Source organism: Dryobates pubescens, chromosome 40 (genome assembly GCF_014839835.1).
Source record: "Dryobates pubescens isolate bDryPub1 chromosome 40, bDryPub1.pri, whole genome shotgun sequence".
NCBI lineage: Eukaryota > Metazoa > Chordata > Aves > Piciformes > Picidae > Dryobates > Dryobates pubescens.
The window spans coordinates 2,297,829-2,322,921 of NC_071651.1; the positions used below are offsets into that span (position 1 = coordinate 2,297,829).

At 53.6% G+C, this 25,093-nt stretch overlaps 1 protein-coding gene across 1 annotated transcript; it reads left to right on the forward strand.

Moving 5' to 3' along the window:
* The first annotated feature begins 1,398 nt into the window (after positions 1–1,398).
* On the forward strand, positions 1,399–25,029 carry LOC128899116 (uncharacterized). The gene is made up of 21 exons (XM_054177360.1): positions 1,399–1,644; positions 2,449–2,532; positions 12,631–12,774; positions 12,967–13,045; positions 13,421–13,457; positions 13,860–14,036; positions 14,383–14,612; positions 15,630–15,682; positions 15,728–15,907; positions 16,802–17,007; positions 18,124–18,300; positions 18,973–19,171; positions 19,405–19,469; positions 19,720–19,909; positions 21,318–21,626; positions 21,773–21,901; positions 22,064–22,301; positions 22,930–23,109; positions 23,714–23,845; positions 24,008–24,641; positions 25,014–25,029. The coding sequence occupies exons 1-21, from the start codon at positions 1,399–1,401 to the stop codon at positions 25,027–25,029; spliced, it is 3,705 nt and encodes a 1,234-aa protein (XP_054033335.1).
* Positions 25,030–25,093: the final 64 nt, after the last annotated feature.

Here is a 25,093-nt window from a genome sequence, read left to right on the forward strand (position 1 = left end):
CTCATAATTCAATAACTGAATACTTTCCTCACGGACGACTTCTTCTGTGTCACCGGCAAGGAGTAAGTCATCTACATACTGGATAAGAACCACCCCTTCCCTGGTCTGGTATTCCTGTAAGATTTGCTAAACAAATTCGGGGATTCTGTAAACCCCTGGAGAAGCACTGTCCACCTCAACTGCTGCCTTCGATGTGAGATAGGGTCTTCCCATTCAAAGGCAAAATAATCCCTACTTCTTTAGCTACCACTGGAAAACGAGCAATGGTTCTTTCCCTCAGGGGAAACAGGGTATTGCTTTACAGCAATTTTCCAACACTTTCAGGGGTGTACCAGACCTCTGGGTTAATCCTTGCCTCATCCTCCACCCTTAAGGGGCAAAGTCTAATCTTTATTTCCTTATTCACTACCTCTATCTTAATACCTAACTCAATAATTAAATCTCTACCTAGCAGATTAAAATCCGCTTCTGGAACTAGCAAAATGTTTCCTACTCCTATCTATTAACACATCCTTTATTCCTGAGACCATAAAGGGTTTGCCCTTAGCTCCCACTACTTGAGCCCCTTCCTTACTCCCTTTTGGTAATTTTTGCACAGTTGATCTTTCAGCCCCGGTGTCCACTAAGAACTCAACCTCCTGTTGCTGGGGACCGATCTTCAATTTTATCAAGGGCTCCTGATGTCTCTGGGTCCCCAGCAAATAGAGCCCCTGACCCCTCTAATCTTCCTGAAACTCTTTTTCATGTCCTTTTTCCCCACAGTAATAACACACACTAACTTCTCTCCTTTCTGCCGACATTTCCTTTCCCCGCCTTTGTCCCCCACCCGATCTCGTCCTGTAAGAAGCTCCAGCCTTTTCAGCCTCCTTAATCACCGCTACCATTATCCTAGCCTGCCTGCGCTGACTCTCCTCGTCCCGTCTTAAAGGTGTCTGAGGGGGAGGGGGCGGGCGCCGGAACGCTCTTAAAGCGGCGATGGCCGCGGTGAGGCCCACAGGAGAGGCGCTTGGAAGGGGTTTAAGGAGAACCAAGCTGGGGGGGGTTATTTGGGGGAGGAAGAATTAATGACTCCTCCTCCTCCTTTCTATGTTTAATCTCTCACCTCCTGATTTACCTGAGTTTTATCATTCACCCACAGATTAAGTCTCAGCTTCACCCAGTCTTCCGATGACCCAAACATTGGCCACAAAACATTTGGGGAGATTTCTTTCCCTCCCCAAATAACCGCACAGTAGTGAATAATTTTTTCCTTCGTCTTGTTTTTAATATTTGGGTAATGTCCCCAATTTTCCAACATGAATCCTAACGGACTGTCCCCGGGTATCGGGGGAAGTTCTATAAGGGTTAAGGACTTGCTTCTCCCTTGTCCCCTCTTCTGGAGTACCCCTCAATCAATCGATGTTCAGTCGCTTCCCCTGTTTCGTGGCTCACGCTCTCGCGAGCAATGAGAACCGCACTACTGAGGGTCCACACTCGCTTGGGGAATCCGAGCTGCCGGTTCCCCTCTCACACTCACACAGTCACTGCAACTCCAGGATCCCTGACCCAGACCGAACGGTTCCCGCAATTACTCACGCATCCCGCGTCTTCGTCCGGACCTTTGTGCACAAAGTTTATAGGGTCTGCCGGCTTCCCTTTGCTCCTGTACCTTGAATTTAGGTTCGTCGGTACAACCAGGGTGAGATTGGACCACCAAGGCCACTAAAAAAAATCAAGTGGGGCGCCTCCTTGGAATGGTCACAAGCCCAACCACTTAAGTTGCATCCGAGTCACGGCACCAAATTTGTTATAGAATTTTATTAAACAAAATACATCACCGAATAGAAAATTTTGACAATTTATTAAGTAGCAAGGCAGGAGCAAACACAGCGCTGGACGACAGGGGAGTCTCCGCTCCGCAACTGCCGCACTTACGTCGAGTTCCCGTCCCCCTTTATAACCTTTCTCCTCTTGATTGACGCCCTCCTTCTCGAAACTTCGTGGCTCTACTCTGCGCATGTGTATTCAGTCTCTTCTAGGTCTCCCCTGCCTCCTGTTGGTGAAGATCGGCAGTCCTCCTCAGCTGTTCCCCAGATGACAGCCTTGGTCCCGCCCCGTGGGCGGGCCCATGCACACAGAGCAAGGTTTTATGGACAAAACTAATCAGATGGACAAAACCAATCAGGATGTACATCCCACTCTATCACAATTCACACCCTGTCTTGAGTCCAAATACGAATTTTGCCTCCTCTCCTTTTCCAATTGAATTTTAAGGTCTGCCACTACGTCTTTCAAAGTGGCAACAGGGCTTTGTAGTGACGAAACTAAGTCCTGCAAAGAGGAGATAGTTGTATTGTCTCGCTGATGTCATTCCTCTTTCTCCTTCACTGAAGCAACTAAACAGGCGCCTAAAACCGCACAGATAAAACCTTTGCCTTTTCCGGCTTTTGCTCTTGCATCTTTCTGCAGAGCCACAATTCTATCAGCCACACTCTGGAAATTACGCCAATTTTCACGGGCCCAGTCAAGTACCTGTACAGATGGGCGGGCACCGTGAGCTTCTAAAAGGTTAAAAAGCCTCTCACTCCGGGCCATCTCTTTTGTTTCACAAAGCATTTCTTAATAGGGCACTAAGTTTCACAGGGAGTCAGATCAAAAACACTGTTTGTACCAACAAAATATTCCCTGGAAAACGTACACCTTTAAAAGCTTACTCCAAAATAATCTTCTCCAGGAAAAATGCACAATAGATTTTTCAGGAGAGGTCACACACAAGAAAAAAAACAACCAACCAACCTGGGCTTCTCAAGGAGGTTAACACAATTTCCCTGAGAGAGCCCACACTTGCAAAAGCTTCTCAGCTTTTGTACCTCAAATTTTCTGCTGCACCAGGACAAGAAGCCTGTGATTCTTAAGGAAGAGTCACTCTGCTTCTCGGAGAGAACACACACCAGCAGAAGTTACTCAACTTTTGCTTCAATACTGGGCTTCTCGGGAAAGCCACACTATCCCTGAGACAATACACACTTTACAAATAGCACCAAAATTGGGTTTCCCAAAACAGGGTACTGAGAATCCTCGGGGAGGCCACACTATAAAATCAGCGTTTGTACCCCAGTTAGTCTTCCCTGGGAAAGCACACACATGTAAAGCAGGGTAGAGAGGATTCTCGAGGAAGCCACATTATAAAATCAACATTTGTACCCCGGATAACCTTCCTCGCGAGAGCACACACATTTAAAGCTTTCGAGAACTCCCACACAGTCTCTCTGAAAATTTCGCTTCGTCCTTCTCCGGCCACTTCCCTCGCGGGAGAGTGAAAACGCGAATCTGGACTCCGCACTCACTTCGTACTCAGAGTACGTCTCAGACACACACACACCTCTCGGGGTGCTCAGAAATACAGGAGTTTTGCTGTGATACTTTCACTGCACGGGAATCCTGCCGACTACGCCAATTAAATGTCTCGGTCCGGAGACGGAAGGAGACTGAGTTCTTTTGAATATTCCTGTGTTGTGAAATTAAAGGCAAAAGCGAGGCCAAAATATCAACAGCTAGACTATTTATTACATAGAGAAAATGGAAATAAGAAGGGGAGAGGGAGAAGATAGAGAGGGAGAGAGAGAAGAGAGAGAGAGAGAAGAGGAAAGGAATTATATTACCACACCCCTCACCCCCCCCAAGGCAGTTTGAGTCTGTGGAGGAAAGGTGCTGCAGGAGATGCTGGGTTTGTAGAGAAAGGGTGCTGAGGCTTTGGCTGGAGAAGAGATAAGTCCACTGGGCAGCCTGGGTCAGCTCCATGAGTTGCAGTAGACGGGACTTAGGACACGGAGAGAGGGTTCAGTCTGCTTGTCCCAGGCTCCACGGCCTCTTTTCTCCAGAGCAGCATTGTCGCGGGCTTTTCCTTCCTCCTCAGCGGCATGCTTCTTCTTCTGCGTTTTTCTTTGTGTTTTTCTTCCTCCTGAGCCAGTAGTGGTCAAGTCTTTTATACAGTTTTTAGTCCTTAGGTATGTGTCCAAGCATTGTCCCTCAGGAATTCAGGAGCCAGGAAATCATAAGTATCCAGATATTGTTCCCCAGGAAGTCTTTTTGTGTATTCATGTGAGTTTGGACAGTGGTCTGGATTGGGGGGGGGGGGCTCCGCCTCCTTCCTCTCCATCTCCCTGCCTACCCACTTATCACACATCAGGAGACAGGTGGAGAGTCCATTGACTCATCACCCTCCCTTCCTGGGGGTATCTGATAGCTGTCTTGAAGGCGTGATGGCTGGGTCCTTGGGTCATTGTTATAGGCCAGCTGCAGTCCAGTGTTATCACGATGCAATCGCAAGGTGATTTGCATCCAGGATTGGTACTGTCTGGGCAAGCAGCAAGTGATTTTATCTTTGTTGAGTCATACAAGGAATTTAGACTCTCACACAGGGACAGGCCATGAGCACTTCTGTGACTGAGCTGGCCCCCAAGAGCAGTTCCACAAAGAGAGGTGATCTGCTCAGGGCAGTGTCTGGAGGCTTAGGTCTTCATCTAAAGTTTCCCTCAAGAGCATGGCCAAGGAATTGTCCCACACCAGGGAAAGGGCTGAAGTGTGTGAGCGTGCAGGGATGGGGCACACAGCAGTGTGTCTCCTGCAAGAGACCTGAAGAGCATCAGAGCAGGGTCTGACCTGTGCCTGTGCTCGCTGCACACCCTGGGGAAGCTGTCCCAGGGCAGTCATCCTGGGCTAGTCTCTCACACCCACCACTTCCAGCACTGGCCCCACACCCCAGCTTGGATAGGTTCTTTGTCCCTCCATGGGAGGCCAGCAGTGCCTGTTTGCATTGTGCAGGTGAGATGTCGGCAGGGGCATCGTGTGTGGGGTGAGGGGAACCTGAGTGAGCACAAACACCAACAGCCAAGGCACCGGAGGTTGGAGGAGCCTCCCAGCCTCTGGCAGGGGCAGCAGGAGGCCAGGGAGACCCTGTGACTGCTGCAGTGCAGGGCCTGTGTGAGTGATGGGGAAAGATTCTCTAAACATCCCAGGGTGAATCAGGAGTCCATGAGGCCAGTTCAGATGAGGACACCTGACAGAGCCCTGACCTTTCTGTGTGTGAGTGCAGCACAAACTCTGCCCCAGCCAGACTGATCTCAAGTGTCTTTGTCAAGCTCCTTGCAACAGTTCCTGTCTGCTCACATCATCCTTCCTGGACTGTGCCCTGAAATGTGTACAGAGCCATCAGAGAGGTTCTGGGTCCTTGGAAAAGGCATCCTCAGGAAGGCCAAGAAGGAGGATGGGGCAAGTTCCGGTCTGGTCACTCTCACCAGTCCCTGCAGCCATTTGCAGGCTCTTGCAGCTCAAGAGAGGGATTGCTGAACCCATATGGTTAGGGGAAAGAAGGGGAAGTTTTGTCCCTGCCCCTTAGCCAGAGCTTTGATATGGTCTCCCATTGTATCTTTAAAGCCATACTGAAGAAATGGATGAGGTGGTGGATGGGAAGCCAGCTGTTAGATCAAGCTCAAATGTCGCCAGCTTAGAGTCCTCCTGACAGATGCTTCCTGGTGACATCCCCCTCAGGGCAAGCCCTTGGGCCAGCACTGTGCAATGTCTTCATCAGCTCCCTGCACCATCTGACCCAGGGTCTGTGCAGCTCCTTTGGGGATGAGGCCAAACTGGGCAGAGCCTTTGAGAGACTCCATCTGCTTCACCCTGCCTTGAGCGGGGTCATCGGACAGGATGATGTGCAGGGACCCCTTCCACAAATCACCAGGACAGATCCAGCAGCTCCTCTGAGGAAGGTTTCTCCACTCAAATCCTTGGCAGGAAATCTACCAGATGGGTTTGATGAAACTTTGATCTGCTCAGGGTCTGGCCTCAAGGAGGGTAGTCTACCTTGATCTTAGTAAGGCTTTTGGCACTGTCTCCCATACCATCCTTGTGAGTAAGCTCAGGAGGTGTGGAACAGAAGAGCAGACAGTGAGATGGATCAGGAACTGGTTACAAAATAGAGCCCAAAGGGTGTTGGTGAATGGTGCCAAGCCCAGCTGGAGAGCTGTGACCAGTGGAGTCCCCCAGGGATCAGTGCTAGGTCTGGTCCTGTTCCACATCTTCACCGATGATGCTGATGAGGGGGCAGACAGACAGACAGAGTCTGCTCAGCAAAGTTGCTGAGGATACCAAACTGGGAGGCTTGGCTGAGACACCTGAAGGCTGTGAGGCCATTCAGAGACCTGGACAGACTGAGAGCTGGGCAGAGAGAAACCTGATGAGGCTCAACAAGGCCAAGTGCAGAGACCTGCACCTGTGAAGGAAGAATAAACTGCAGTAGTACAGGCTGGGAGGGGATCTGCTGGAGACCAGCCCTGTGGAGAAGGACCTGGGAGTGCTGGTGGGCAGCAAGTTCTGCATAGGACAGCAATGTGCCCTGGGGGCCAAGAAGGCCAATGGGATCCTGGGTTGCATTAGGAGGAGTGTGTGCAGCAGATCCAGGGAGGTTCTCCTCCCCCTCTGCTCTGCCCTGTTGAGACCTCACCTGGAATATTGCATCCAGGTCTGGGCTCCCCAGTTCCAGAGGGACAGGGATCTGCTGGAGAGAGTCCAAGGGAGAGCCACAAGGGTGATTAAAGGACTGGAGCATGTGCCCTATGAGGAGAGGCTGAGAGCCCTGGGGCTGTTCAGTCTGGAGAAGAGAAGACTGAGAGGGGATTTAATAAATGTTTCTAAGTATCTGAGGGCTGGGGGTCAGGAGGGAGGGGACAGGGACAGGCTCTGCTCAGCTGCACCCTGTGATAGGACAAGGGGCAGTGGATATAAACTGCAGCACAGGAGGTTCCAGCTCAACATGAGGAGGAACTTCTTCACCGTGTGAGGAGGAACTTCTTCACTGTGAGGGTCCCAGAGCACTGGAACAGGCCACCCAGAGAGGTTGTGGGGTCTTCTTCTCTGGAGGCTTTCAAGACCCATCTGGATGTGTTCCCGTGGTCCTCCTGTGGCAGGGGGGTTGGTCTCGATGATCTTCGGAGGCCCCTTCCAAGCCCTAACATCCTGTGAGCCTTTGAGGGTGAGGGTTGGGTGTGGGATCACGTGGTCAGTTGTGTCTCAGGGACTCACAGGTCACTAGGAAGCCAATGACTGTGAAGGGTCAGTGAGGTGACTTCTGCCTCGGGAGGGGATTGGCCACCAGCAGGAGCAGGGCTGGGAAAGAGACTGTGAGGTCAGTTCTGCCTGCAGGAGCTGATAGGGCAGCTCCTGGCTGGCAGATGAGCTTTCAAGTTGCCATCTGACAGCATCTCTGCCAGGCCAGCAGAAGGCACCTGGCTGGCACGGTGACTGTGAGGTGCCCTCTGCCGAGGGACCTGGCCTCACTGCAGGAAGGGGCTCAGGTATTGGTTGCCAGGTCTCTGGTGCCTGAGTACCTGATGGGACAGCAGCAGGCACAGGGCTCGGTGGTGTCTGTCTGAGAAGCTGCAAGGCCAGCAGCCTTGGGAGCTCCTGGTGAGGCCACTTCTGCCTGCTCAGCTGAAAGGCCACAGGAAGGCTGATGGGTGGGTGCCTGCTTGAAGGGTGCTTCCCAGATGGAGCTTTGCTTGGAGATAGGAAGCAGCAGGAGAGAGGACCACTGCCACATGGTGCAGCTTGGCAGGTGGGGACTGGACATGAGGAGCAAGAAAGCTCTCTCAAAGGGGAGTGCTGTGGTAGGAGAAGTTCCTCAGAAGGAGTCTGAGCTCAGCTCATCTCTTTGTGTTCCAAGGAGCAGAGTGTGAGTGTGGACAGGTGTCAGGGAAGGTCTGGAAATGCCAAGGTGGGGAAGTGAGATGAGGGTCGGTCTAGAGCCTGCAGGGAAGCAGAAGCAGCTATGGGACAGTGTAGGGCAGTCTGTGGTGGAGATGGCAAAGGGCACTGCCAGTGCTGGGAGTGATCAAGAGAACCCAAGGCTGTGCCCCTTGGCTATGACAACCATCTGCCACCCAGGCCTGTGAGGAGACATTGTCCTAAGGCACTGGCAGGGCCTCAGTGCCTCCTTGCACTTCCCCAGGAAGCCCTGGGACTGTTCTCCTATTGCCCTTCACTCAGCATCACAAACCCCATACCCCACTGCCCCTGAAGAACCTTGACCCACACGTGAGGACAGGATCTGCCTGTCCAGGGCCTCTGCTCAGGGCTTGGCCTTTGTGCTCTGTAAACCAAACCCAGGTTTTGCTGCCCTGCACTTTGCCTTTGTCTCCCTGCAGTCATGGCCTCCAATGAGCTGCTCTAATCAGTCCCTGAGGCGGCTTTGGCAGTAAAAAGCCTCAGTGAGACCCATTAGTACCTCAAGGAACTTTCTGTTTTGCTTCTGACTTCTTGAGCAGTTTCTTCAGTCTCCTCTGAGTGCCTGAGGTTCCTGTCATGAGCCCGAAGGAGCTCTTTGTGTCTCTGTGATTCCCTTCAAGATTCCAAAGTGCACCTAATGAAGTTGATTTTGCCATGCCAAAGGTGAAATATCTGACTGCTTTTCAGTTTAGATAAGAGCTGATCGTTCCCCAGGTGCTGCTGCCCCAGGCTGCCTCAGCAGCACAGCCGCACTGGCAGGAGGTCTGTTGCTGCAGGCCAGGAGGTGAGCTGGGAGGGAGGGGGACTGAACTGGGCTAACTGGGACTGAGCTGGGAGGGAGGGGGACTGAACTGGGCTAACTGGGACTGAGCTGGGATGGAGGGGGACTGAACTGGGCTAACTGGGACTGAGCTGGGATGGAGGGGGACTGAGCTGGGCTAACTGGGACTGAGCTGGGAGGGAGGGGGACTGAACTGGGCTAAAGGAGGTTGTGCTGGGTGTGAGGGTGCCTTAACCAGTTCAAACAGGACTGAACTGGCTTTGAGTCTCTACTTGGGATTTCTGAGCCCAAGGGTCCCCAGATTGGTGGTTTGATGTTTTTGACTTCCCTAAGCTGAGCTTTCAGTCCTGAAAACTCCCCCAGGGGAATTTCTGAGCCCAGAAGTTCCCTGAACTGCTCTTTGAGTCCCAAATGCCCCCAAATTGGTGGTGTTGAGCCCAAAGTGTTCCTGAGTTGCTGCCTTTGAGCCCAAATGTCCCCACTACTCCCAGTGCCATCCCAGTGCTCCCATTAAGACTCGCTGGCTCTTTCCAGCACTCCCAGTTCCCTGCCCCCCCGAGCTTCCAGATCTCTTCTTGGCTCCCTTCAGCACTCCCAGTGCCCCCCCATTGCCCCCCCAGTGCTCTCGGTCTGTTTCTTGGGTGATGCCCAGACTTTGCTCCCCTCCCCCATCACTTTCACTTTCCCTTCCCAATCGTTCTTCTGAGAAATGCTCAAAAAAGGGGAAGGAAGTGGCGGGGGGGGGGGGGGGGGGGGGGGGGGGTGGGGGAGGGGACTGAGCAAACTGGTCCCTGAGTGCAGCTGAGCTGGTCCCTGACTGAGGTGAACTGGAGCTGGACTGGGAAGAGGCAGTGGGGACAGCCTGAGGTCCATCCCCAGCTGGAGGCTGAAGTGAGTGGCACCAGGGGACAAAGTGGGACTGAACTGGGATGGAGGGGGGTTGAACTGGGCTAACTGGGACTGAACTGGGATGGAGGGGGGTTGAACTGGGCTAACTGGGACTGAACTGGGATGGAGGGGGGTTGAACTGGGCTAACTGGGACTGAACTGGGATGGAGGGGGATTGAACTGGGCTAACTGGGACTGAACTGGGATGGAGGGGGGTTGAATTGGGCTAACTGGGACTGAACTGGGATGGAGGGGGGTTGAACTGGGCTAACTGGGACTGAACTGGGATGGAGGGGGGTTGAACTGGGCTAACTGGGACTGAACTGGGTTGGAGGGGGATTGAACTGGGCTAACTGGGACTGAACTGGGATGGAGGGGGGTTGAACTGGGCTAACTGGGACTGAACTGGGATGGAGGGGGGTTGAACTGGGCGTTCACTGGGTGTGAGGGTGCCTTAACCAGTTCAAACAGGACTGAACTGGCTTTGAGTCTCTACTTGGGATTTCTGAGCACAAATCATCCACACATTGTGGTTTTTGTGTACAAAATGTCCCTAAACTGAGGTTTCTGTCCCCAAAAGCCTCTAAAGAGGAATTTCAGAGTCCCAAAGGTTCCTGAATGTTGGGGGGGGGTGGGGGGTGGGGGTGGTTGTGAGGTTGCCATGAAGTTCCCTGAATTGGTGGTTTTGAGCCTAAAATGTCCCTAAACTGCTGGTGTTCAGCCCAAAAAGGTCCCTAAATTGGTGCTGTTAAGCCCCAGCCTCCCCATTAACCCCAGTGCCCCCCAGTGCTCCCAGGCTGTAATCTGGGCCATGCCTGGACATTGTCCCCTCCCCCTCCCCCCATCCCTTTGACTTTCACTTTCCAATCGATTTTCCCAGAAGTGCTCAACAGGGTCGGGGGGGGGAGGGGACAAACTGGTCCCTGAGTGCAGCTGAGCTGGTCCCACAAAATGGAGCACAAAATGTGCCCACATTGGTGGGCATGAGCCCAGCATTTTCCTAATTCTTTTTTGTTTAGCCCAAAATGTTTCTGAATTTGTTATTTTGAGCCCCAAATGTACCTAAATAAGGGTTTTTTAGCCAAAAATATCCCAAAGTCTCCTTAATTTGTATTTTTGAGCCCAGAAATGTTCCTGAACCACAGAATCATAGAATGTTGTGTGCCAGAAGGGAGCTCCGCAGCGCACCCAGCCCAAGCCCTGCCGGCAGCAGGGACATCCTCAGCCGCAGCAGGTTGCCCAGGGCCCTGTGCAGCCTCCCCTTGGATATCCCCTGGGGTGGCCCCGAGCACCTCCCTGGGCAGCCTGTTCCAGTGTTCCACAGCCTCCTGGTGCACAACTTGTTCCTCACATCCAATCTCAACCTGCTCTTTGAAGCCATTGCCCCAGGTCCTGTCCCTGCAGGCCTTCGGGAGCAGTCCCTCTGCGGCCTCCCTGTAGCCCCTTCAGGTGTCCCTGGAGGCTTCTCCTCTCCAGGCTGAACACCCCCAGCTCCCCCAGCCTGTCCTCATAGCACAGCTGCTCCAACCCCCTGATCATTTTTGTGGCCTCCTCTGGACCCTCTCCACCAGGTCCATGTGCCTCCTGTGTTGAGGTCTCCAGAGCTGGACACAGTGCTCCAGGTGAGGTCTCACCAGAGACCTCAGAGACACCAAGTGTCAGAATCCCCTCTCTGGGTCTCTGGCAATGGTGCTTTGGATGCAGCCCAGGCTGCCCTTGGCCTTCTGTGCTGCCAGCTCCCCCTGCCTGCTCCTGTCCAGCTTCTCCCCCACCAGCACCCCCAAGTCCTTCTCCTCAGGGCTGCTTTCCATCACCTCCTCCCCCAGCCTGTACTGACAGTGAGGATTGTTCCAGCCCAGGTGCAGGACCTGCACTTGTTCTTGTTGAACCTCAGGAGGTTCACCTGGGCATCACCTCTGCAGCTTGCCCAGGTCCCTCTGGATGCCCTCCTGTCCCTCTGGCACATGGACAGCACCACTCAGCTTGGTGCCACCTGCACACTGCTGCTGGGCCTCGATCCCACTGCATGTAGCACTGGTGAAGCTATCAAGCAGCACAGGTCCCAGCATGGACCCCTGAGGGACAGCCCTGGCACTGCTCTCCAGCTGCACTTCAAGCCCTTGAGCAGCACCCTCTGGATGCAACCACCCATCCCATCCCTTATCCACTGAACATCCACCCAGCAAATCCACACTCTCCCACTTGGCCAGCAGGATGCTGTGGGTGGTTTGAGCCCAGGATGTCCCCAGATTAGTGGCTTTGAGTCCAAAATGTTCCTAAATTGGTCTTTATGAGCTTAAAATATCCCCAGATGGTGGTTGGAGCCCCCAGATGCTCCTGAATGCTCTTGGAGGAGCCAGGGAGCCTCCCCCAGTGCGAGCACTGGGGCAGCACTGGGCTGGCACTGGGAGCACTGGGTGGACCTAGAGAGTCCTAGTGGGAGCAATACTGGGAGTGGCAAGAGAGTGGAACTGGGAGCATTAGACTGGGAGCACTGGGAAGATGCAGAAAGCAGCACTGGGGCAATACTGGGAGGACTGGGACAACCCAGAGTCATACTAGGAGTACTGGGTAGGTCCTTGGAGTGCTACTGGGATGCACTGGGATGGCACTGGTGGTACTGGCTGGAAGAATAGATACTGGGAGCACTGGAGTATTGCTGGGAGGAGCCAAAGAGTGGCACTGGAAGTACTGGAGTGGCACTGGGAATACCCAGAGAGTCATACTGGGTAGGAGTATTGGGAGGACCTAGACAGTCATACTGGAATCACTGAGGCCATGCTGGGAGCAATAGGTGGAGACTGAGGATGATACTGAGGGCACTGGAGTGGCACTGGGAGCACTGGACAGACAAAGAGAATGGCATTGGGAACACTGGGCAGTACTGGGAGCACTGGGAGGACCAGGAGAGTCACACTGGGAGCACTGGGGCCATACTGGGAATACTGGGAGTAACCAGGGAGTGGAACAGCAGTGGACTGGCACTGGGAGGACCCAGAGAGCAGAACTGGGAGCACTGGGGCTGTACTGGAAGCTCCTCCTCCTCCCCCTGGCCACATCAAAGCCTTTTGGAGGTGGCTCCAAAGGGTCTCCAGAAGCTCTGAGGTGGCTCCAAAGGTTCTCCAGAAGCTCTCAGACAGCTCCAAAGGGTCTCCAGAGGATCTGGTGACTCCTGGTCCTTTTGTTCTCCTTCTCAGCCTCCTGCTGTTCCCCCACAAGCTCAGGTCCAGCTCCACGAGAGCCTCCTGGGCTGCACCCCGGTGACTGACAGTGAGCTGGACACTGGTGTCCACCCAGCAGGACTTTTGGCCACCTGGGAGCAGAAGCCTCAGAGGACTTTGGTGAGTCCACCACTGCTTGAAGTTCAGGGCCCAAGCTCTTGGAGGCCAAGGGTTGAGGTTTCCATGGCAGGTGAATGTTGGTGGGCTGGAGTCTGGAGCTCCATGCTCTCTGGGTGCGAAGGGGCAGAAGAAGAACTTTGCCTACCCCTTTGTCTCTCTGGTCCTCTCACCTTCTGAGCTTCCTCTTGCCAGCTTCCCTTTCTCCAGGAGAAGGTCCAAGGTCACTTCTGGAGGGTGGAGATGACCAGCCAGGAGAACCTCACCCATGCAGGTACCTGTGAGGGCTTTTCCTTGGTCTTTTCTGCCCATGAGTCCTGTTGAGTGCCCAGGGCTGGTTGGGTGGTGGAGGCTCTTGGTGACACCATACCCAGAGGCCTCCTGGGCTTCCCCTGGGACCTGCCCAGGGAGAAGAAGACACAACGGACCCTGCCACCAGCTGGCCTGGCCTCCCCATCCCTGTCCCCAGAGCACTGCTGGAGCTTGGGAGGACACTGAAGGTCTCAGTCTTGGTGGGGGTTGAGGTTCTTCTCCCAGGAAGACCATGGCCAAGCTGCAAGGAACCTCCTTCTTCATGGTGGACCTCCATTTCTACCTTGGTTCGTCACCTTCTCTGGAGTGCTGACCCAAACTTTCTCCTTGCTTGCAGATGACCACATCAGAGAAGGCCCAGGACCTTCCACCAGGTTGGTTGCATGGTGGGAGGTCATCTCTGGAGGCTTTTGGGGTTGGACCTGGAGAGCTGGAGCTCCAGCAGCTCCCTGGGGGAAGTGGCTGTGGTGGGAGGAGAAGCACCTTGGACATCATTAGGTCTCTTCTTCCCCCACCTCCCAACCCTGGCTGGTGCTGAGACCTCCAGGAGGTCCTTCCTCATCTTCTCTCCACCACTGATTGGTGGCTGCTGGTTCTGAGGTCTTCTCCAAACACCTCAGAGCAACCAAGAGGTCCTCCACAGGGTGCCAAGTGACACACAGCTGGTGGCAACCACGGCCAGGACTCCCCTGGAATGGCTGTGAGTGGGGGGCAGCTGCTGGTGGGGTTGGTGGCAGAAGGACACAATGGGGACTCACCACCTCTTCTTCCAACAGCTGCCAGACCAACCCCTACCTCTTTGGTGGACCTCAACCAGCCCAAGCCACCATGACCCTGGAGTTTGTGGCTGTCCTCTCCAAAGCTCCCAGCCTGGAGGCAGGCTCCGAGATCTGTGTTGTCATCTACAAGGGACCTGGGACCTGCCAGGAGTTTGCCAGGATGAAGGAGAAAAAGTAACCCCAGCCCTGGTGGGACTTAAGCTGAGGAGATGTTGCTGTTGGGGCTGTCCTTGGGGATCTGCAGCTTTGGGCTGAGGAACCTCTCTTGGAGGTCCTCCTAGAGGTGAACCTCCAAGTGGAGATGTCCTGGAGGAGCTGGAGAGCATGGTGGTGGCTCTCCCAAGTGAAGATCCAAGGGTGGTGGTTTTGTTAGTCCCTCTGGTTGTTTGGCATAGCTGGAGACCATCTCCATGAGGTTTTGAGGGCCAGCAATGTCTTGTTGGACGAAGCACACCTTGAGAGCTGGATTGAAGGTTGACTTTGGTGGTCAGCCTCAACAAAGCTTCTTCTTTCCTTCCAGAGACAAAGTGATGCTGGGCAGCGCCAGGATCCCCTTGGCCCAGCTGCAAGGGCCTCCCATCCTCTACAGATATGCCATCATCAACCTCCGGGAGCTCCACGGCCAGCAGAGAAGCTGCCAGCTGGAGGAACTGTCTGGAGACAACCTGAACCCTCAGGAGAACCTCAAGAGCAGGAGAGGTCCTTTCTATCGTGTCATGGCAGTACCCCCAGAGGAGATCAAAGCAGATGGTAAGGCCTGGTGGTGACCTCAACACTGACCAGGGCTGGTGGTGATCACCCACTGGTAGGGTTGGAAGCGACCTCTGGAGACCATCTGCTCCAGCTCTACCTGCTCCAGCAGGGTCACCCAGACCTCAGGGTCTCAGGTGGGTTTGGAAGCTGTCCAGAGAAGGAGACCCCAGAACCTCTCCGGGCTCCTCAAACTCTGGAAGTGGAACCTCCTAGGTTCCATTTTCTGCCCATTGCTCCTTCTCCTGGCCCTGGCCATCACTGGCCACATCCTCTTGGACCTTCAGATGTTGCTGAGCATTGAGAAGGTCCTTCTCAGGCTGCTCTTCTCCAGCCTCAGCCCCACCAGGGATGCTCCAATCCCCTCATCGCCTTCAGGGACCCTCCCCAGCAGCTCCTTGTCCCTCTTGAACTGAGGAGCCCAGAACTGGTCCCAGAACTGTGTCCTCACCAGGGCAGGGCAGAGGGGCAGGAGAACCTCCTTGGCCCTGACCTGTTGGCCACACTCTTCTTCATGCCCCCCAGGAGACCATTGGCCTTCTTGGCCATGAGGACACCTTGCTGGCTCATGGTCAGCTTGGTGTCCACCAGCTTCTTCTCCATGGAGCTGCTTCCCTGCAGGTCAACTCCAAACCTCTACCAGTCCGTGGGGTGGTTCCTCTCCATGTGCAGGACCCTCCACTTGTCCTGCTTGAACCTCTTGAGGTTCCTTTCCACCCAACCCTGCAGCCTGCCCAAGGTCTCTGAGATGAGGTCATAGAGGAGGGAAGTCTCCAGGTCTTGCTGAAGAGCAGCAGGACCTTCTGGTGGACCAACCACTCCTCCCAGTTTGATGTCATCAACAAACTGGCCCAGAGTCCACTCAGCCCCATCATCCAGGTCACTGATGAAGATGTTGGACCAGAGTGGACTATCACTGCTGGTGGGAGGCTGATCCATGTTCAACCCTGGTTTATTCTGAGGTTCTCCAGCATTGGTGTCTCCACTTTGTCCCTAAATTCCCTTTTTTGGCCCCAGGAACCTGGACCTTCTTTGAGCACATTGAGTGCAGCTTCACCAGCAGCAGCTTCGCCAGCAGCAGCTTCCCCCTGCTTGAGACCTTCTTGCCCTCCAAGGGCTCACGTTACAAGGCCCAGATGGAGCATCTGGAGCGTGAGCTCTTGGCTCGCCCCATCTCCTGGAGCTCCCTTGAGGAGATGGAGAGGAGACTTGAGGGCTTCAGGGCCAGCACCAGGATCTGTCTCTGGGACATGGACAGAGGAGAAAAAAATGAGTTCTACGACAACATGGAGGAGGTGAGAGGCCACCAAAACCCTTGGAGAGGTGCCTAGGGGAGGTCCTGCACTCCAGGAAGGACATTGAGATGGTGGAGGGTGTCCAAAGAAGGGTGAAGAAGAGGAGGAGGCAGAGGAGGAAATGGTGGTTCTAGAGAACTTCTGAGGAGCAGCTCAGGGACCTGGGCTTGTCTGGGCTGGAGAAAAGGTGGCTGAGGGGAGACCTCCTGGCTTTCCACCTCTCCTAGAAAGGAGGCTGGAGCTAGGTGGGGATCAAAGCCTTCTCCCAAGTGATGGGACAAGAGGAAATGTCCTCAGGTTGCCTCAGGAGAGGTTTAAGTTGCACATGAGGAGAAATATTCTCACCCAAAAGGTTGTGCAGGCTGCCCAGGGCAGTGGTGGAAAGCACTCCTGGAGGGGTTTCAAAGCTGTGGAGATGTGGTGCTGAGGGACCTGGTTTCATAGATTCACAGAATGGGCTGGGTTGGAAGGGACCTTGAAGATCATCCAGTTCCAACTCTCAGGGACACCTCCTGCAGGACCAGGTTGTTATCAGCTGACCCCTCCAAGTTCTCCTCCAGAGTACTCTCAAGTGACTGGCCTAGAGATGCTGGGGTCTTGATGGTGACCTGACAGTGCTGGGACAACTCTTGGCCTCAGTGACCTCAAAGGCCTTCTCCCACCAAAAGCATTCCAGGTTTTGGGGATGACTTGGACATTGGAGAGATGAAGCCATGTAGGACCTTGCTGGATGGCCACAAGGCACCAGGACCAGCAGCTTCTCCCACCAGGCTTGCTGGATGAGTCCAAACTCAGCTGTTGGTTTGGAGGTTGATCTTGATGGTCAAGCTCAAGCCAACAAGCTCCTTCTTGGCCAGCCTGGTGAAATGTCCTCTCCTCCTCCTTCTTCTCTAGGTGAGGAACAGTATCAGGAACTTCCTACAAGGGATCATCAAGTGTCCCAAGTGGAAGGAGCAAGAACTTCTCAAGATCCTGTTTGCTTTCCACATCTCCATTGGCTTTGAGATCAGCCTCTCACCAGCCTCCATCACTGAGGCTGAAGATGACCTCCAGGCCCTCAGCTTTACTGAGGACAAATATAAGGCACTGAGAGAAAAAAGGTAACTTAGAGCTGGTGTGGAATGGATTGTGCTGGAGAAGTCCTCCAAAGCCATCCAGTCCAACCACTGACCCAGCACTGCCTGGTCAGACCATGGCCCTCAGCACCACATCTCCATGGTTTTGAAAGCTCTCTGGGCATGGGGACTCCACCACTGTCCTGGGCAGCCTGGGCCTGGCCTGGCCAACCCTTTGGGTGAGGACATTTCTCCTCATGTCCAACCTAAACCTCTCCTGAGGCAACTTGAGGCCATTTCCTGTTGTCCCATCACTTGGGAGAAGACTTTGACTCCCCAGCTCCAGCCTCCTTTCTAGGAGAAGTAGAATGCCAGAAGGTCTCCCCCCAGCCACCTTTTCTCCAGCCCAAACAACCCCAGGTCTCTCAGTTTCTCCTCAGAAGTTCTCTAGAACTTTCATAGATTCACAGAATGGTTTGGGTTGGAGAAGACCTTAAAGACCATCCAGTGCCAAGCCCCTGCCGTGGCCATGGCCGCCTCCCACCAGATCAGGTTGCTGAAGGCCTCATCCAACCAGGCCCAAAATTGAACCCAGGACTCAAGGTGTGGCCTCACCAATGCCCAGTACAGGTAGACAGTTCTGGCCCTCTGGCCACACTGTGGCTGGTGCAAGCCAAGATGTTGGTGGCCACCTTGGCCACCAGGTCCTTCATGCCAGTTACTTTCCAGCCAGTCTGCCCCACGCATGGGGAGCTGGTGTGACCCAAGTGTAGGACCCAGCACTTGATCTTGGTGACCCTCATCCCATTGGCCTCCACCTTCTCTTCTGGAGCAACACCACCATTAGAAGTCCAGGCCTCAGCTTGGTTGTCCCCACACAGCACTTTGGGTGCCATGTGCTGTCCCAAGGGTCCTCCAAGCTTCCTAACTCCAAGGTGGTGGTTTCCAACCTGGTGACTCCATCCTGAGTTCTCTGGACACCTTGAAGAGCATCCAACACCTCTGATACTGGCTGGCCTATGGAGGGGTCCATCCAAGCTCTTTCCAGGCAGGATGAACCCTGCTGTGAACTCTTGGAGAATACTCCATGCCATGTTGGGACATGTGTCCCACCAGCATCCCAGGGGTTGGTTGGACTTCTCTGCACCTTTCTTTTTTCAGCAAGTACTTTCCAGCTCTGAAGAAGATGTGTCACAGCACCACTCAGGGCACCTTGTGGATCTGGTTGGTCCCACTGCTCTATGCCATGAAGGAGGAGCCAGGAGAGGACCCCCTTCCCCTAAGACACCTTCCACAGCAAGTCTTCATCTACCTCAGGCAAGACAAAGAGAAGCAAAGGTGGGTCTGAAAGGCTGGAGTAGGATCAGGGTCATCAACTCTTCATTCTTTCTGCTTGGTGGCTTCCCAAGCCCCTTCTCCTTGGCATGTCCCCTGCCCTGGGGGTTGGACAAGATGGTCTTTGAAGGCCACTTTCAACCCAATCTAACTCAACCCAGCCCAATCCAATGCAGCCAACCCCAACCCAACTCAATTCAACCCAACTCAACTCCAGCCAACCCAAACCCAGCACAACCCAACCCCAACCCCAACTCAACTCAACTGAAGCCAACTCAATCCAAACCCAACCCAACTCAGCCCAACCCAATCCAATCCATTCTGTGATCTTCCACTAGGTCATATCAAAGCCCTGTCCAGCCTGCCCACTACAAATAATGGGGAAGGTGTCCCTGTCCGTGGCAGGGGTCTGGACCATATGATCTTTGAAGGTCTCTCCCAAGCAAACTCAACCTAACTCAATTCTAATTCTCCTCAACCCAACCCATTCTGTGATCTTCTGCTACATCATATTCCTCAAAGCCTTGTCCAACCTGGCCTCCTCCTTCCAGCCCTCAGCCACCCTGGCTGTGGGTCACCACAGTGTCTGTCACTCATGGTGCTATCTCAAACACCAGCAACATATCCCTCTTGGTCCTCCAAAGTCTACCTGATGTTCTTGACCTGTTCTCCTAGAAAAATCCAGAAGATGATAGTTGCTCACAAGACCTTGATTGAAAGATGCCCTCCACTGGCTGAGAAGGTGCTGCTGATGGTCAGCATGAAGAAACTTTCCAAGGGTGCTTTGCCTGGCACTCTCCTTCCACTCAAACTCCTCCTGGAGGCCTTGCACACACACATCATAGACAGCAAAGCAGGCTCCTTGCAAGTGACTGTAAGAACAGCTGGTTGGTGGGAGGTCTGCTCTGTGGGGTGTGATGGGGCTATTTAACCATGCATCAAGACAAGGATTTGGTTCCTTCAGAGATGTTCAGCAGGGCTGAAGGATGTCATGGTAGAAACCTGGGGTCAGAGCTGAATGCTGGGACCAGACAAGAGGACAAGCATTGAAGGTCCTCTGCTGTCAGAGCAGAGGGCTCCTCACCATCTTTCTCTCCTCTTTTGCAGGAGAAGCATTTGAACCTGGCTTTGGAGAACATTGTCTCCAGGATGGACACCTGGCTGCAGAGCTTGTGAGTTGGAGCTTCTTGAGAGGAGACAGCTCCAAGAAGGGTCTGGGAAGGGGTGGGTGGAGCAGGAAAAAGGTGGCTGTCCTGGTTTGCCTCTTGAGATGTCTTTAACCCCACCATGGCTGGAGAGCATGGAGAACCACAAGGTCCTGCAGACCTGCCCACATCTCCCAGCTGCAGACAGCAGCTGTGGTCAGGTGGCAACTGTAAAAGGAACCACATGAAGTTGATGAATCCTTCTTCGTGTCCACAGGTGCTCATCGAGGTCTCCAAAGCCACCAATGAGTCCCACGATGGAGGATGAGATCTTGCAGTGTCTGAACTTGATCCACCTCTTGCTGATACAATTCTTGAAGGACCAGAGGTCCTTCCACACCATCAAGACCATGCTGAAGATGCTTGAGCTATTTAATGGCCAAGAGGACATCCTGCCAGCCAGTAAGGTGAGAATGAGATTGGTGGCTTCTGTCATCTCCTGCTTGTAGCTGAGGAGAACCAAGAGCTTCTGGGTCACTCTTGTCAGCTTTGGTCCCATAAGGTCCTGCTGGGAAAGCTTAGGAAGGGTAGTCAGAGGAGTGGACACGAGGTGGCCTGAGAAGTGGCTGAAAGACAGAGCTGAGAGGGTTGTGACCAGTGGGACAGGATCTAGCTGGAGGCCTGGAGCTTGTGATGATCCTTAGGGGTCAGGACTGGGGCCAGACCTGGTTGACATCTTCAGCAACAACCCTGATGAAGGGACAGGGTGGAGCCTTGGCCAATTTGCTGCTGATCCAGAACTGGGAGGAGTGGTTGGTCCACCAGAAGGTCCTGCTGCTCTTCAGCAAGACCTGGAGACTTCCCTCCTCTATGACCTCATCTCAGAGACCTTGGGCAGGCTGCAGGGTTGGGTGGAAAGGAACCTCAAGAGGTTCAAGCAGGACAAGTGGAGGGTCCTGCACATGGAGAGGAACCACCCCACGGACTGGTAGAGGTTTGGAGTTGACCTGCAGGGAAGCAGCTCCATGGAGAAGAAGCTGGTGGACACCAAGCTGACCATGAGCCAGCAAGGTGTCCTCATGGCCAAGAAGGCCAATGGTCTCCTGGGGGGCATGAAGAAGAGTGTGGCCAACAGGTCAGGGCCAAGGAGGTTTTCCTGCCCCTCTGCCCTGCCCTGGTGAGGACACAGTTCTGGGACCAGTTCTGGGCTCCTCAGTTCAAGAGGGACAAGGAGCTGCTGGGGAGGGTCCCTGAAGGCGATGAGGGGATTGGAGCATCCCTGGTGGGGCTGAGGCTGGAGAAGAGCAGCCTGAGAAGGACCTTCTCAATGCTCAGCAACATCTGAAGGTCCAAGAGGATGTGGCCAGTGATGGCCAGGGCCAGGAGAAGGAGCAATGGGCAGAAAATGGAACCTAGGAGGTTCCACTTCCAGAGTTTGAGGAGCCCGGAGAGGTTCTGGGGTCTCCTTCTCTGGACAGCTTCCAAACCCACCTGAGACCCTGAGGTCTGGGTGACCCTGCTGGAGCAGGTAGAGCTGGAGCAGATGGTCTCCAGAGGTCGCTTCCAACCCTACCAGTGGGTGATCACCACCAGCCCTGGTCAGTGTTGAGGTCACCACCAGGCCTCTCCTGCTCTTGAGGTTCTCCTGAGGGTTCAGGTTGTCTCTGGAAAGTTCCATCAGGAGAAACTTCTGGACTTTGAGGGGCCCACTTTGAGGATCTCCTCTGGAGAGCTTCCAAATTCACCAGGACATTGTGATCCTGGACAACCTGCTCTGGGTGACCCTGCTGGAGAAGGTGTGTTGGACTGGATGATCTCCAGAGGTTCTTTCCAACCCCACCAGTTGGGGACTGGGTGTTTCTGGTGTTTCTCCAGAAGTTCCAGGAGCATAACAGAGGAGAAAGCTTCTCCCAGCTGTCCTACATCACCAAGCCATGGCTTGAGAAGTCCTTCCAGAAGATGCCCACGGAGAAGAAAGCCTTCCTGAACAACATTGATGTGAGTGAGGAGACCCAGAGTCCAACTCTAGCCAACAACCCTTGGTGTGCCTTAAGGTCAGCTCAGGGTTGGACTATTCCTCCACAGCAATGGCAGGAGCTGCTTGCGGTGAAGATTCTCTCCACGGAGTGGACTGGGGATTGGAAGGTCTTGATCCTGAAGATGTTTGAGAGCTGGCTGCAGAAGGTGAGTCCTGGAGACCCTGCAGGTGGTGGGAGATGATGCTCCTGGTCTTTGCCGTGCTGGCTTTTGCCCCAGTCACCATTTTGGTAGTGGTGGTGGAACTCAAGCAGGTTGGTGAGGACCTAGACAGCAGCTGCCGTTTGCTGTAGGTCCCTGAGAAGCACCTGGTAGAGTTCTACCAAGCTTTCCTGAAGGAGGAGAACAATCATGACACAGAGCTGGAGCAGTGCTTCACCAGCCACATCATCCAGTGGATCAGAGACCTTGACAAATCTGAGGTAGGAGACCCACCACCAACCCTTGGGCTGCTGGAGGCTTCGAGATCTCACTTAACCAACCTGTCCCAATAGGGGATGAGTTAGGAGAAGTGGGAAAGGTCTTCTTGAAGAAGCCAGGTGTCCACAAAGCCCCCAGAGGGGCCTCACTTTGCCTCCTTCCAGGAAGCCCTGCTCAAAACCTTCATCTCCACCTTCTCCAAGACCCAGAAACCAAAGGCAGTCTCAGTACTCTCTGTCCTGGTGGAGAAGATGTGCTGGGAGGTGAAGAAGCTGAGGAGTGTGGACAGCTTTGATGACACCACCGGCCCTGTCCTTGCAAACCTGCTCAGCATCAGGGTCTGTGACCTCATCTCTGCTGTCCGTGAGTGTCCTCTGGGTGCTCTTCTTGGAGAAGCTCTTGGTCTGGGCACAGGGACCTTCTGGTTTTCTTGGGCACATGAGTTGAGAGGGGGAAAACAATTCTCTTCTTTGTCCAAAATGGTAGGAAAAGGAAGTTTCATTGCAGGGATGGAGAACGTCTTGGTTTGGATGGAAAACATCTTGGTTTCATTGCAGGGGTGGGGAATGTCTTGGTTTCATCTCATGGTCTCCATGCTTTCTTTGGTGGTCTCGATGCCTTCTTAGGTGGTCCCCGTGGTGTTCCAGCTGCTCTTCATGGCTTTCTAGTTGGTCTCCATGTTTTCCTAGGTGGTCTCCAAAATTTCCTGGCTGGTCCCTGTGCTTTCCTAGACGGTCCCCATGGTTTCTTCCGTGGTCTTCTTGGTGTCCTAGGTCATTTCCCTGCTTTCCCAGGTGGTCTCCATGGTTTGTTTCAGGCAGGAGGAGATACCTGAGTTTCCCAAAGGAAATTTGGATGCTTTCCAAGATGCTACTTGGGATGGTTGAGCTAGAAAGCCACCACTCATCTGTGCTCCATGCTGGTGGGGCTGCAGATCTTCACCAACTGGCTCTCCCCCAGGTTATGCCTTCAGGAGAAGGACAGGAGAAGGACACTCCTGGCTCTTCCCCAACCTTGGTCTGTTTTCCAGACGAGTGGGAGGTGATGTGCAGAGTTCAGATCAGTGACGCCGCCAAGCTCCTCCTGGCGCAGGTGTTCACACTCTCCAGCTTCGTGGGACACTCTCTTCTCCTGGGGGACCTTCCCTGCAGCATCCTCAGAGAGATCTTAGAGCAGAAGGAGTCCTTTAGGGACCTGGTGTGCACCTGTGGTAAGGACAGACCTTCCATCTCTGGTGGGTTTTCAAAGCTGGGTGGCTTTGCAGGGCAGGAGGAGCTCCAAATTCTGCTGTGAGGATGAACGTGAAGGACATATTGGGTGGTTTTGATGGTAGGTTCTCCAAGTTCTCCTCCAAGAAGCAACCTCAACAATATTTTTAGTGGGTTTGGGTGGATCTTCTCCAAATTCTCCTTCAAGCATGAACTTTATGGTTATTTTTGGGTGGGTTTGAGGGCAAGTCCTTCAAACTCTGCTCCAAGAGGAAACTTCATGGATCTTTTTAGTGGTTTTTAGGGCAACTCATACAATCCTGGAATGGTTTGGGTTGGAAAGGACCTCCAGAGGGCATCTAGTCCAAGCCACTGCAGTAAGCAGGGATATCCTCCACTAGATCAGGTTGCTCCTCCAAACCCTGCTCCAAAAATGAACTTTATGGATCTTTTTGGTGGGTTTAGGACAAGTACTCCAAGAATGACCTTTATGGATCTTTTAGGTGGCTTTTTGGGGACAGCTCCTCTAAAGTCTGCTCCAAGAATCAACTTTCTTCATTTTTTTGTTGGTTTCTTCTTCATTCCTTGCTCTTTTTCCTTCTCCAGATCCCTCTTTCTGCAAATCAATGACCACAGTGCTAGAGGTCAGGCAACAAGAGTTTGAGCAGCTGGAGGAGCAGAAGCAGCAGAGATGTTCCTTCCTCCGCCTGTGCCGTGGCATTGAGGACATCATCAAAGGTAGCGGTTGGGCTAATGGAGCTGCTTCTGTGCTTCTGGAGTGGGGAGATGTCTCCTGAAGCAAAGGCTTTCAGCATGGGTGGGACCCTCTTGACTTCAAGGTTTGTCTTTGCTGATAGCCCCATGCCATGGGTTCCTCCTTCTTGTTCCCACTTTGTTTAGTGGACAGAAGTGCCATGGAGAAAAGCATCGGGGACAGCGAAAGTTTCAGGGAGCAGATGGTGGTGCAGAGGTTCTCCATCGATGGTAGGAGCGAGATGGGCTCCCATGTCCTCTCCAAGTACAGCCAGATGATGCAGAAGCTTCCCGTGGTGGAAAGGAGCCAATGCTTCCTCAGGCTGTGGAAGATGAGAGCAGAGCAAGGCAAAGCCACAAGCCCTGAAGACCAAGTCTTCTCTGTAGAAGATGTTCAGGAGAAGATCTATAAACCAGCCATCACCGACTTCCAGAGGACCTACATGGCCCTCAGAGACTTCTCCATCACCCTTGGGGAGGTGCAGAGCCAGTTTGAGAAGCTGCTGGGCATGAAAGATCAGCTCCTGGAGGAGTTTCTGGTCATGGAGGAGAGTGAAGGGCAGAAGGGTGGAGAAGCTGCTTGGGTCACAGAGGCAGTGAAGAGGATTGAGAACTACTTGACCCTCTCCAAGGTGGTGACCACAGCCAAAGTGATTGATGCTCTGCGGCAGAAGCTTCAGCTGGAGGGAGACTTCCAGGTTCTCAGTGACCTGACGAGATACGTACGTAGGAGACACCTTGGGCTCTGGATTGGCCCTCTTGGAATCATGGAATCACTAAGGTTGGAGAAGACCTCCAAGGTCATGCAGTCCAACCACTGACACACCACTGCTAGGTCACCACCAACTTGTGTCCCTCAGCACCACATCTCCATAGCTTTTAGATGTCACCAGGGATGGAGACTCCACCATCTCCCTGGGCAGCCTGGACCAGGCCTTGACAACCCCTTGGGTGAGGACATTTCTCCTCATGTCCAACCTAAACCTCCCCTGGAGCAACTGTAGGCCATTTCCTCTTGTCTAGTCACTTGGTCCCTTGAAGAGACCAATCCTCACCTGGCTCCAACCTTCAGGTCAGGTTGGACACATTCAAGACCAGGTTGGAACCAATCCAGGTCACACTGGATGAAGCTCTGAGCAACCTGCTCTAATAGGAGATGTTCCTTCTGACTGCAGGGGGTTGGACTAGATGACCTTTGAAGGCCCCTTCCAACCCACCCCATGATCCCATGGT